The sequence below is a fragment of the Saimiri boliviensis genome, chromosome 3 (assembly GCF_048565385.1).
Source record: "Saimiri boliviensis isolate mSaiBol1 chromosome 3, mSaiBol1.pri, whole genome shotgun sequence".
In the NCBI taxonomy this organism is placed as follows: domain Eukaryota; kingdom Metazoa; phylum Chordata; class Mammalia; order Primates; family Cebidae; genus Saimiri; species Saimiri boliviensis.
The window spans coordinates 38,448,313-38,462,446 of NC_133451.1; the positions used below are offsets into that span (position 1 = coordinate 38,448,313).

A 14,134-nucleotide genomic window follows, 5' to 3' on the forward strand; every position below is an offset into this window, starting at 1 on the left:
TGACCTCGTGATCCACCCGCCTCGGCCTCCCAAAGTGCTGGGATTACAGGCTTGAGCCACCGCGCCCGGCGCTTTATATATCTTCTTTGGAGAAGTGTTTGTTCATGTCCCTTGTTGATTTTTTAGCCAGGTTTTTTGTTGTTGTTATTGAGTTGTAGGAGTTCTTTATATTCTGTGAATAGTAAGCCCTCACCAGATAAATGATTTGCAGATATTTTCTTCTATTCTGTGAGTTGTATTTTCACTGCATTGATTGTGTCCTTTGCAACACAGAAGGTTTTTTGTTTCAAGTAGTGGGGTCTTGCTATGTTCCCCCAAGCTATCCTCTCACTCTTGGCCTCAAGTGATCGTCCCACCTCAGCCTCCCAGGTAGGTGGGACTACAGGTGTGTGCCACCACACCAGCTTCACAGTAGTATTGATTGATTGTGTCTTGCTCTCTTGCCCAGGCTGGATAGTGCAGTGGCGTGATCTTGGCTTACTACAGCCTCTGCCTTCCGGATTCGAGCAGTTCTCTTGCCTCAGCCTCCCAAGTAGCTGGGATTACAAACATGTACCAACACACCTGGCTAATTTTGTGTTTTTAGAAGAGGTGGTGTTTCACCATGTTGGCCAGGTTGGTCTTGAACTGCTGACCTCAGGTGATCTACTTCAGCCTCCCGAAGTGTGCAGGGATTACAGGCATGAGTCCCATCGCACCTGGCTAGGAATTTTTAACTTTGATAAAGTTGTCATACATTTTCCCTTATTTTTTATTTGGTTTCCTGTGCTCTCAATGTCATATCCAAGGAATAATTTAATTGCCAAATTCAGTGTCCTCAAGTTTTCTCCGTGTTTTTGCTTTCTGGCTCGTAACGTTTAGGTCTTTGATCCATTTTGAGGTTTTGTTTTTTTGAGACGGAGTTTTGCTCTTATTGCCCAGGCTGGAGTACAATGGTGCAATCTCAGCTCACCACAACCTCTGCTTCCCAGGTTCAAGTGATTCTCCTGCCTCAGCGCCCTCCCCCACCCACCCAGTAGCTGCGATTGCAAGCATGCACCACCATGCCCAGCTCATTTTTTGTATTTTTTTTTTTTTTTGGGACGGAGTTTCGCTTTCGCTCTTGTTACCCAGGCTGGAGTGCAATGACACGATCTCAGCTCACCGCAACCTCCGCCTCCTGGGTTCAGGCAATTCTCCTGCCTCAGCCTCCTAAGTAGCTGGGATTACAGGCACGCGCCACCATGCCCAGCTAATTTTTTGTATTTTTAGTAGAGACGGGGTTTCACCATGTTGACCAGGATGGTCTCGATCTCTTGACCTCGTGATCCACCCGCCTCAGCCTCCCAAAGTGCTGGGAATCCAGGCTTGAGCCACCACGCCCAGCCTTCATTTTTTGTATTTTTAATAGAGATTGGGTTCTCCATGTTGGTCAGGCTAGTCTTAAACTCCTGACCTGAGATGATCCACCCACCTCAGCCTCCCAAAGTGCTGGGATTACAGGCATAAGCCACCAAACCCAGCCTTGAGTTAACTGTTACATAGGATATAATAAGGTGAGGGTCCAACTTCATTAATTTGAGAGATTATACTTCCATACTCGAGGAAAAAGAAAAAAAACGAGAATTAGTTTTTAAGAAAAGTGGTTATTACTTTGTTGAGATATATGTAAAACTACCTATGGGATAGGCATGTAATACTATGTGATAGTATGAGGGAATTGCAAGATTTATAAGATTAAGATGCTTTTATTTTACATGCCTTTATGTTTTATTTCAAATTAAAATAAGTATTGTGAGTTTAATAATTGCCTTAGTATTAAATACTTTCTTTGAGTGGAAACTTTGCTATTCAGGTAAATTTCCTTTAAAATAAATAATTTTATTACAAATTATGTAAGATCTTGTTTCAAGTGACACTATGGATTTAAAAATTAGGTTGTTCAGAAAGTCCATTGGAAAATTAAGTAGCACCCTTAAGTGTTGTATATTTCATTGTTTATATGTTGCCTTTTTGATCTTTATATTATTTTTGGTGGTTTAGGTCACCTTTGTGCTGAGAACATCTAGGTGGCTTTTTTTTTTTTTTTTTTTTTGAGACGGAGTTTCGCTCTTGTTACCCAGGCTGGAGTGCAATGGCGCGATCTCGGCTCACCGCAACCTCCGCCTCCTAGGTTCTGGCAATTCTCCTGCCTCAGCCTCCTGAGTAGCTGGGATTACAGGCACACGCCACCATGCCCAGCTAATTTTTTGTATTTTTAGTAGAGACGGGGTTTCACCATGTTGACCAGGATGGTCTCGATCTCTCAACCTTATGATCCACCCACCTCGGCCTCCCAAAGTGCTGGGATTACAGGCTTGAGCCACCGCGCCCGGCCTTAGGTGGCTTTTGATGTGTATGTGCCTTTAAATGTTCTCTTTGAAATTACCCAAATTATCAAATGAAATTAGAGAAACGGCCGGGCGCGGTGGCTCAAACCTGTAATCCCAGCACTTTGGGAGGCCGAGGCGGGTGGATCACGAGGTCAAGAGATCGAGACCATCCTGGTCAACATGGTGAAACCCCGTCTCTACTAAAAATACAAAAAATTAGCTGGGCATGGTGGCACGTGCCTGTAATCCCAGCTACTCAGGAGGCTGAGGCAGGAGAATTGCCTGAACCCGGGAGGCGGAGGTTGCGGTGAGCCGAGATCGCGCCATTGCACTCCAGCCTGGGTAACGAGCGAAACTCCGTCTCAAAAAAAAAAAAAAAAAACGAAATTAGAGAAAGCATTTTCCTTTGTTATTGTGAGAATAGTAAGACAGGCCAGCAGGGTGGCTCACACCTGTAATCCCAGCACTTTGGAGACGGAGGCAGGAGGATCACCTGAGCTCAGGAGTTCGAGACCAGCCTGACCAACATGGTACAACCCTGTCTCTACTAAAAAAAATACAAAATTCAGCTGAGCCTGGTAGCATGCACCTGTAATCCCAGTCATCTGGGAGGCTGAGGCAGGAGAATTGCTTGAACCTGGAGGCAGAGGTTGCAGTGAGCTGAGATTGCACCCCTGTACTCCAGCCGGGGGGACAGAGTGCAACTCTATCTCAAACAAAAAAAAAAAAAAAAGAAGTTCCCAAGGGATGCTGCTGCTGCTGGTTCTATGAACAACACTGTGAGCTCATTGCCTTAAGACGTTCATTGTTGGTTGTTGGTAATAACTTGTTGGCTCTCGGGGTGGAGGTGTGGATGACAAGAGTCTGGCTCGGTCCCCCAGGTAGAGTGCAGTGGCGCCATCTGGTGTTCACATCCCAGGTTCAAGCGATTCCTGCCTCAGGCCCCTCAAGTAACTGGGATTACAGGCATGTGCCACCACATCTGGCTAATTTTTATATTTTTAGCAGAGACAGGGTTTCACCATGTTGCCCAGGCTGGTCTCAAACTCCTGGCCTCAAGTGATCTGCCCTCCTTGACTTTCCAAAGTGCTGGGATTTCAGGCATGAGCCACTGCACCCAGTCTAAATTAACTTTTATTATAGGCATCTAGGGAAGTACAATTTATGCACCAAACTTGGGAAAAGTGATAAAACAATCACTAATTTTCTCTATTCTGTGGTTCAAATCAGGAACCAAGTTAAAAAAGGATGATTTAGAGTAATCAACCAGTTGTGGTGGCTCACACCTATGATCCCAGCACTTTCAGGGGCTGAGGTGGGAGTATTGATTGAGCTCAGGAGTTGGAGACCAGCCTGGGCAACATGGTGAAACCCTGTCTCTACAAAAAAAAAAAAAAAAAAAAAAAAAAAAAAATTGTTTTTAATTAGCTGGGCGTGGTGGCATGCACCTGTAGTTCCCGCTACTCAGAAGGCTGAGGTATGACAATCACCTGAGCCAAAGAGGTCAAGGCTGCAGTAAGCCATGATTGTGCCACTGCACTTTAGCCTAAGCAGTGTGAGACCCTGTGTCAAAAAAAGAAAAAAAAAAAAATAACTAATTTGCATGGCAAAAATGGGCATTCTCTTCACGTTCTGCAGTATTTTTAATATGTCCACATTATATTTATACATATCTCTATTAACTAGTGAAACTTTTTTTTTTTTTTGAGATGGACTCTCGCTCTGCCGCCTAGGGTAGAGTGCAGTGGTACAATCTTGGCTTACTGCAGCCTCTTCCTCCTGGGGTCAAGCAATTCTCCTGCCTCAACCTCCCAAGTAGCTGGGGTTTCACCATGTTGGCCAGACTGGTTTTGAACTCCTGACCTCAGATGATGTGCTCGCCTCGGCCTCCCAAAGTGCTGGGATTACATAGACGTGAGCCACTGTGCCCAGCCAGGGAAACAAGAATTCTTGCTAGATAGGTAGATAATATATTTTAGATAAATATTAGCTTTATGAAGATATTTTCTTTATAAATACATTTAGAAGCATAAATTAAGTGATGTAGTTTAAGCAGAAAAACCTGCCCTATTTCAGAATGTTGTGGAATAATTTCTTGTTTTCTTGAAAAATATTTGCTTCATAGTATTTGTTTTTACAGTGCCATTGAAAGAAAGTCTCACAGGCTATTAGCACTAATTTTTTTTATCACTTTAACTTTATGTTTAGAGAAATAGATAGAAAATTAGTGGATACAATTAACAAGAAGGATCTTGGCAACAATAAGAAAGAACAGTAAGACAGTTCAGGATGAGATTATTTGAGTTGTCTTAAGAAATAGAAAAGCCGGCCTAGTGTAAGTGGCTCAAACCTGTAATCCCTGAACTTTGGGAGGCCAAGGTGGGTGGATCACCTGAGAAGTTTGACACCAGCCTAGGCAACATAGCAAAACCCTGTCTTTACCAAAAAAAAAAAATAGCTGAGTATGGCAGTGTGTGCCTCCAGTCCCAGCTACTCTGCAGGCTAAGGCAGGAGAATTGCATGAGCCCTGGAGGTGGAGTTTGCAGGGAGACAAGATGGTGTCACTCCACTGCAGCCTGAGTGACAAAGCGAGACCCTGTCTTTAAAAAAAGGAAATAGCAAATTGTTAAGGAAGAAAAAATATAATTGGCAGATACATAATTATAAATTTCTATGATTTGACTATATAATTGAGATAAAGATCAAAGTGACTTTTAGCTCTACTGGTTTTTTATTAAGAAAATGCTTTTGTCTGCAGAGCTTTCTTAATTGGGGTATTTTTATATTTTGGATTTTAGGGCAGCTGCAATGACTCTCCGCACGGTACTATTGTCATTGCAAGCACTATTGGCAGCTGCAGAACCAGATGATCCACAGGATGCTGTAGTAGCAAATCAGGTAAGATGGCTGCTTTTGAAAGATTTTGTTAAGTGAGTCTGTAACCATTTTAGTGGTTTTGCAACGTTAACTCATGAGCATACTCTCTTGAAACTAAATTTTGAAATGGTTTTCTTCCTTGTGGTAGGATTATTTTGTCAGATGTAGTAGTGAAAACTTAATTAAAAGAATGTTAATATCCGAGTTTAATTGAATGTATAGATGCTATTTTCCTGACATTAATATTTTTAAACACATAAAGTCAAAAGAATTACACAGTGAACATTCATATTCCTACCATGTAGATTCTATGATTAATGTTCATGTGTGTATCCTTCTATTTATCCTTCCATTCATTGACGATCCCTCACTGGGAGTAATGGTAATGACCTCCTGTCTTGGCACAGATGTGGCATGGCAGAGTTGCCGATGACCTCGTAATTGTTGAATGGAATAAATATTTTTCATTTCGCTTTCCAGCTACAGTGGCTGAGTTTAATAGTTACAACAGAGACTGGACTGAAGTTATTAGTATCTGACCCTTTAAGAAACAGTTTGTCAGCCAGGTGTGGTGGCTCATGCCTGTAATCCCAGCACTCTGGGAACCTGAGGTAGGCAGATCACTTGAGGTCAGGAGTTGCAGACCAGTCTGGCCAACATGGTGAAACCCTGTCTCTACTAAAAACACAAAAATTAGCCCGGTGTGGTGGCACACACCTGTAGTTCCAGCTATGTGGGAGGCTGAGGTGGGAGAATCACTTGAACCTGGGAGGCAGAGGTTGCGGCAAGCTGAGATCATGCGCCATTGTACTCCAGCCAGAGTGACAGAATGAAACCCTGTCTCCAAAAAAAAAAGTTTGTCGATACCTATTCTAAGCCATTGGAATATAATGAACATCCTTTTGTTTTTTTAATTTATTTAACTTAGAAAGTTTTTCTTCTAAGATATTACCCTCTTTTCTTCCTAACTTTATAGCTGTTCTTTGTTCGTTCCCACAATTATTTTTCTTCTTCTTCTTTTTTAAATGTAGTTCCTCAGTTCTGACCTTGTTACCTTAATTTTCTGTACACACTCACACTTGGATGATCATATCCATACTGATGTTACCACCTGTACATTGATAAAATGTTTAGGCTTGCCCTTTATGCTAAGGATGAAAGCCTGGTATTTAACTAAATTGGTGATGGTATCATAGAATGATAGGTTCATAGAACGATGGTGTTAAACTGAGACATCAAAGGAACATTCATATAGTTAACCACCAAGTCACAGCCTTTGGCGTTTTTCTGTGTCTCCATTTCTCCTGATAACCATTCCCTGTATCGCTCTGTTACTATATTTACATAATTACTCTGATTACCATATGTCACTTTAAAAAAATTGTTTCATTTCAACTGCTCTGATAGATCTCCCTTTCTCAACCTCTTTCTTCCTTTCTCTGTCTTCTACATTGCTATCAGGTAGCTTTATAAAGTGCAAATCTGACTTTACTTCATTAACAAAAACTTGTTTGTAGCTCTACTATCACCTACTCGAGTCCAAATTCTTTAGCTTGCAGATCCGAACTCTCTGCAGACCTAGCTTTATTTCCTGAATTGTTTTCTTCAAACTCAGGCTTTTTTAAGCATTGCATTTATTTTTATATATTGTATCCAGTCTCTGCCATATTTCCTCTGCCTGAGGAAACTTTCTCTTGGCAAACTTATTTAACCTGTAAGATTTTAATTTATATATTACCTTTCTTCTTTTCCCTTCAAGATCTGTTTACTCCTTGCTTTATATATATATCCTTGTAAATATGTTCTGTTATTTGCCTCAGAGTGCTTCCCGCTTAGGGTTTTCCATGTTTTATGTATGTGCTATTTATTCATATTTGGTTGTTAAAATCATGGCTTCAGCCGGGCGCGGTGGCTCAAGCCTGTAATCCCAGCACTTTGGGAGGCCGAGGCGGGTGGATCACAAGGTCGAGAGATCGAGACCAACCTGGTCAACATGGTGAAACCCCGTCTCTACTAAAAATACAAAAAATTAGCTGGGCATGGTGGCGCGTGCCTGTAATCCCAGCTACTCAGGAGGCTGAGGCAGGAGAATTACCTGAACCCAGGAGGCGGAGGTTACGGTGAGCCGAGATCGCGCCATTGCACTCCAGCCTGGGTAACAAGAGCGAAACTCCGTCTCAAAAAAAAAAAAAAAAAAAAAAAAAAATCATGGCTTCAGTTCCAGCTTTGCTTTCCTGTTGTGCTGTAAGCCTTAGAAGTTGAGGTTGGACTGAGGGTTTCTTAGCTCCTAAAGTAGTTCAGCAATTTAACTTATTTCCTTGTTATGAAGCAGTGGTATAAACAAGATTTATCATTTTAATATGTAATATATTTAAATATATAAAGTGCTTTCAAAAGAAATAGTAAAGTGAATTGAATAGTAATTTATACTTTGCTTTACTAAGTAACGGTGTTTCCAAAGTATTTGATAAATTTACCTCTTTCAATGCATATGGGAAGTCTTTTAATAAAAGTACTCTATTGTGAGTTTATAATCATCTCAAGATACTTAATATGTTAGGACTTTCCATGTGGGGTTTCCATAAATCTCTGTACATTAATGCAACTGTAAGAAAGCAGAAGAATCTAGTTATATTCTAGCCTGAGCTGTTTTTAATACAAAAGCTAGTCACATTGTAAAAAATTATTCTAATGTCCACATTTTTACATATTTTTATAAGCTAGTAATTCTGTGTTTAGTTGTATAAGATTTGCTGCTGTACAGAACATCTCTAATACCTCACTTCACCTAATACTAGTTTTTTGCTAGTTATATTTGTAGAATTTGGAGATCAAAGTAGATTAATTTTATTTGTCTTTATTATTGTCAACACAAATTGTGAGTCAAAGCTTCAGGTTAAGCGGTCTTTTCTCAAGTGACATAGCTTGTCTGTAATGCAGAGTGAATCACATTTTAAATGTAGATTTGTTTTATTTGCAAAAGTAGAGTTGTAGGCAATTAAAGCTGAAATACCATATTAAATATTATAACTGTAATGCCATCTCAATCAATTTTTTTCCCCCCATATAGTACAAACAAAATCCCGAAATGTTCAAACAGACAGCTCGACTTTGGGCACATGTGTATGCTGGAGCACCAGTTTCTAGTCCAGAATACACCAAAAAAATAGAAAACCTATGTGCTATGGGCTTTGATAGGGTAAGTACATAAGGGCATGTTGACTTTGATCTATTAATTGATTTTAAATTATTGCAAATTCTTGGCTGACAAAAGTGGTTTAGAAAGTAAGAGAAGGCCGGGCGCGGTGGCTCAAGCCTGTAAACCCAGCACTTTGGGAGGCCGAGGTGGGTGGATCACGAGGTCGAGAGATCGAGACCATCCTGGTCATCATGGTGAAACCCCGACTCTACTAAAAATACAAAAAATTAGCTGGGCATGGTGGCGCGTGCATGTAATCCCAGCTACTCAGGAGGCTGAGGCAGGAGAATTGCCTGAACCCAGGAGGCGGAGGTTGCGGTGAGCCGAGATCGTGCCATTGCACTCCAGCCTGGGTAACAAGAGTGAAACTCCATCTCAAAAAAAAAAAAAAGAAAGAAAAGAAAGAAATAGAAATTACTAGCCTGGGCAACATGGTGGAACCGATCTCTACAAAAATCAGCTGGACGTGGTAGTGAGTGCCTGCAATCCCAGCTACTCTGAAGGCTGAGGTGAGAGAATTCCTTGGGCCCAGGAGGTCTAGGCTGCAGTGAGCAACGAACATGCCACTGCACTCTAGCCTGGGTGATAGAGCAAGACTCTGTCTCAAAAGAAAAAAAAAAGGAAAATAAGAGAAAATCTAGTTTTAGTAAACAAATTTTCTGTTTTCGAAATCAGTGGGTTTTTTTTTTTCTTTTTACTGAGTTCAGTCATTGATTTTAGAAGCTTTTCATGCACTACAAGTGTAAAGCAACTTACAGAAAAGAAACAAGGTGTTAGTTCTCAATATAAAGAGAGTGAGTGATTCAGTACTGTTTAAATGTTTCCTTGAGATTTAATTTCTTGTCCCTTTTTCTTCTCTACAGAATGCAGTAATAGTGGCCTTGTCTTCAAAATCATGGGATGTAGAGACTGCAACAGAATTGCTTCTGAGTAACTGAGGCATAAAGAGCTGCTGATATAGTCAAGCTTGCCTCTTCTTGAGGAGCACCAACATCTGTTATTTTTAGGATTCTGCATAGATTTCTTTTAAACTGGCATTCTTGCCTAATGATATTATCTAGGCACCATTGGAGACTGAAAAAAAAAATCCCTGCTCTGTAAATAAAGCTAATTAAACGTCTGTGTAAATTTAAAAAGGGGAAATACTTTAATTTTTTTTCTTAATAGTGTAAAAATTCCTTGAGCTAAGCTAAAACCATGGAAGAAACATGCTACTTTAGTGTTTAGCAGTGTACCAAGACTAGCAAGAGTTTGCTTCAGGATTTTGTTGAATAATTAAGATAATATTTTGAGTGTGTCAGGGCCATTCAAATTGTTGGTGTTGCATCACAGCTACCTTAACTGTTTTAACATGGATCCTCTGTGCCTGTGAATTTACTTGCATGCTTGTACTTGACTTCTTAGGATGGGTAGCTGAAAAGACCACCATTTTAAGCATTTGAGAATTCATAATTAGGAGATTTACTCAGAATTGAAGATGGTGACCTATTCAGAGCCTTTTTGTCCTTGTCAACAGACTGGGACCTAATGTCTTTCCCCTTCCCCCTTAACACACGCAGCTAATATTCTAATGGTAAATTTCTCTGTATTTGGTGAGGAAATGTGCTGAGGGACAGTGTGTATCCCTTGCTTCATTTTTAGGTTGTAGGTTTGGAATATTTTGTCCCAGTTCCTCAAACACTCTTAAATTTTTCCTAAGTAATGTAAAAATGGAACTGCCAATTTTATTTCTCTTGTAAAAATAGTAAATATTTGATGTTACATTATTCCCAGGTTTAATGAAAGAACCCAACTTAGTTTTTCAATGAATTTGACACTTATTTTTAAAATGATGACATTTTTCTTTGAGAACTGGCAAGGATGCAGTCAACTGTTTCCAATAATTTTTAGCCTGATTTTGGGGTCTGTAGAGATTGCTTTATTGGATAACTTCAAGTCATTCTTGCTTGCACTTCCCGTATTGACACATGAAAGCTGTGTTGGTGTTTTATTGTACATACTTCAGATGCACATAGGAATAGAAGTGTGATATAAATCTAGCTTTCTTTATGATGTTTCTGATAATATGAGAATTTAAAACTTTACCTTCTCTTGTACATAGACTATTTGTATTAAATTTACATTTCATTCTAAGTTCAAAAGTTTGAAAATTATTAGTTTTGCAAGATCAAACACTAATGTGACCATTTTATGAAGGTTGAAGTAGATTTATGCAGGCAGTTCTATATATAGAAATACAATTCTTTCTAAATTTTTAGGACCAATACAAAATAACAAAAATGTAATGGAATCAGACTGAATTAAAGTAAGGCTGTATATTGAAAGTCATATTATAAAAGGTTTGCTTTCTTTAAGTGTTATTTATCTTAAATTATAATCCTTAAGTGTTTGGAAGATAATTTTTGAATCATAAAGTCAGCATAACTTCATTTGACTTCTCAATCTTGATACTAGAAGCAATAAAAGAACCATTGTTAAATATATTGTAATGTTAAAGATGTGAAGGTTCTTCCAAAAATTTGTAAGGCTTTCCTAAATAACAGTAAACTCTTGTAGTTGATATCATTGCATTCTAAACACAAGTTGCTGTTTTTCCCCATATGTTTGCTTAAGCATGTCTTTATACAATCACCTCCTTTTATTGCTGTAGTTTATTTTCTAAAGATGCCAAAGGAAACAGGATTTTTCTTTATTTATTTTAAATATCTGAAACCTTGTACTTTATATTTTGAAGTAAGGTGGGATTGTGTGAAAATGTGGATGGTTTTTCTCCGTTATTGGTTAGAATTACTTTTTTTTAAGTGGAGAGCAACTTGGTAGTATTAATAGAATTTGGGTTTAAAAATATCAGACACATCTACCCGGTTTATTTTTTGCCTGTATTATCAGGGTATATTTAATTGTCCTGTGGTTAGACAAAGGTGAGAGAGCTCAGAGGTTACTAAAGGTCAAGCATTACGTATGTACATACATACATACATACATGCATACATACTCTTGGAGGCAGCTATATCCTGCTTTGATTTTTATGCACATGAGCCCTATAGGTTATATACTCATCTAACTACACTTCAGTATCCCCAGTGCCCACGAAATTGGAAAGTACAATATTTGGTTTGAGACGTTCTTCATAATAGATTCTTTATTATAAAAATTTACCTCATTTACATTTAATGTGATGATTTTTTTTTTTGTCCTTTCCGTCATATTTCACACTGTACTATTTGGTTTTTGTCTTTCGTCTGCAGGTAGATTTAGTTACCCAAACATAGAAACTAAAGCAATTGCTTTTTTCCTCTGGTCTTAAATATGTGTGGAAAAAGACACTAAAAGATCAGGCCTAAGAGAAAAGTACCCTGGTGGAAATTATTTTTGTAATTCTTAATGTTTTTGAGTTGGCTCCGTTTGTCAGTTTTAAAAGCCTCAAAAATCATATTAAGAAAAAAAAAATCCAGTGAAATCCCATTTAGGGCAGGCAAATTTGCTAGAAGTTACTGATACTCCAGTAGGCTTTTGTTATAATTAGGCCTGTTCCTGAGTATGTGCCTCTTTTAAAGGAAGAAATAATTAGCTGTATAGTATTTCAGTACTGATTACTGAATGAATGAATGAATGAATGAATGAGTGGCATTTAGTGGACCCAAATAAGTATTCAGTGGTATATAAATATTTGAGGAACTAGGTACTGAATTAGTGCTCTGAATTGGCACCCCGAAATGTTTGGAATTAAAACTGTGGTTTACCTAAACACATAACACGTTCAAGGATATATAAATGTTTGGAGTCTTAAGTATTTTGCTTTTGAAGAGAGTAATTATAAAATGAAAGACTGATTTTTTTAGAAGTAATACACATTTATGATTGTTGGTGGCACATAAAACTATGCAAAATAATTCTTTTTAAGTATCTATAGGAAAGAATTGGCAGTTTAAATGGATTTTGCTTATTTATGCACTACAGAATGCAGCATACTGTATTACTGTTGAGGCTGCTTAATAAGTTTACCAATGTGAAAAGCAGATCTTGGGCATAAGTATATGCCTGTTTTGAGCTTTTAAAACTTTGCAGTAGGTGTATGATAATGTTTTACAATCCTATGTAGGAAATTATGAATTTTTGTTGCTGTTGTTTTAAAGATTTAAGATGGATTGGGGTAGGAAACAGCTGGAGCCAGCTATACACCTTCTGGTATATAGAGGGAAACAATGTTTAGGTATGAAAAAGGAAGCCGTCTGTTTACAGTTAACTTTATTTCATGGACTTCTACAAAATGATGTTGTATTAATCACTTTTTCTAGTTCGAGGAATTTCAATTCCAGGGTACAAACCATAGATTTTTAAAATTGCATTTCCATTATTTTAGTACCATTTTAAAATAAATGCTTACCATCAGCCAGTTGCTGTCCCTGGGAAGAAGGCAACTTGAAGTATTTGCTGATAAATAGCCTTTATTCCCAAGTGTGACTTTTCTTCAGTGTCTACATATTGTGTCACACATTCTATTTGCACTGCTGCAATATAGATCAAAAATCTTGTGGCATGGGGGTAGGGGAGTGTTAGTATCTCCCTCGTCCCATTTGTTATGTTACTGCTTTATTGGACTGATCTACCCTCATGAACTTGCAATTACCTAAATGGAAGGTTTGAATGTGTCACCTTTTGCTTGGTTATTTCAACCATGCTGCTATATATAATCAGGTGTGGCACAGTTTGTCAGTTTGATTCTAGGTGTGAGTGGATAGAAATCATTACACTGTGCTGTTAATGATCCTTGTCTGCTTGCTGTTACCTACTTTTTACAGGCATCATAATAAAAGCTAGACTATTTCTTTGGGGGGAAAGAGACTTATTTAATGTAATTTAAAAACTTTTCCAATAGAAAATGAAATATTATTGAAAATAATATCTATTTTTTAGCTTTCAGCAATTGATGGTGCTTTGTTGTGGTGTCTGCTGGAAGTCTACTGCCATTATAGGGAACCTTGCTTGTTAGCTTCTCTAGATCTCTATTCTAAACAATCTGTTAGTGATGATAAATTCTGTAGGAGGGTCTATTCTGAGCCGTTAACTTCCTGTAAGGGGAAAATGGGTGGGTTACCAGAAATACCATTGAAATAGGGTGGGCTGTGGGTGGAGGGTTGGGTATTTGTCTTGAGAATTAAAAACTACAAAACACTTTTGTACACAACTGATTTTTTAAAAAATAAACACATTTTTAAAGATGTTGAATTTTTCCCCCCTTATTGGGAATTCTTAAAAATAAATGCATGCATGTTTTCCCCTGAAAATGGTTTATATCTTATTTCTGGGTACTCATCTGTGGACAAGCAATTAAGTCTTAATCTAAATAAGAATAAGAACTAGGCAGGTATTTCTCCTTGACAAATTTTATAGTGATTGGAAGTGATGAATGCAGTAAATTGTATCAGATTTTTGAATTTAAAAACATTGAAATTTAGTTCTAATTAAACTTACTAAACTAGAACATTATTTGCTTAGGTTCTAGTGCAAAATTTAGAGTAATTAAGAGTTAGTTGGCCAGGTGCGGTGGCTCACTTCTGTAATCTCAGCACTTTGGTAGCCAGGGCAGGCAGATCACGAGGTCAGGAGTTCAAGACCAACCTGACCAACATGGTGAAACCCCATCTCTATTAAAAATACAAGAATTAGGCCGGGCATGGTGGCTCAAGCTTGTAATCCCAGCACT

The 14,134-nt window shown here is 38.5% G+C and overlaps 1 protein-coding gene across 3 annotated transcripts in view; it reads left to right on the plus strand.

The window, feature by feature from the left end:
• UBE2K (ubiquitin conjugating enzyme E2 K) overlaps nucleotides 1-13,656 on the plus strand; it is a 74,827-nt gene extending 61,171 nt beyond the window's left edge. For all 3 annotated transcript variants that reach the window (XM_003940989.3, XM_039468204.2, XM_074396026.1), the window contains 3 exons: nucleotides 5,150-5,249; nucleotides 8,299-8,427; nucleotides 9,291-13,656. In XM_003940989.3, coding sequence (XP_003941038.1) covers nucleotides 5,150-5,249; nucleotides 8,299-8,427; nucleotides 9,291-9,365 — 304 coding nt within the window. In that variant the 3' untranslated portion in view covers nucleotides 9,366-13,656. The remainder of the gene's footprint in view (nucleotides 1-5,149; nucleotides 5,250-8,298; nucleotides 8,428-9,290) is intronic.
• The last annotated feature ends 478 nt before the right edge of the window (nucleotides 13,657-14,134 follow it).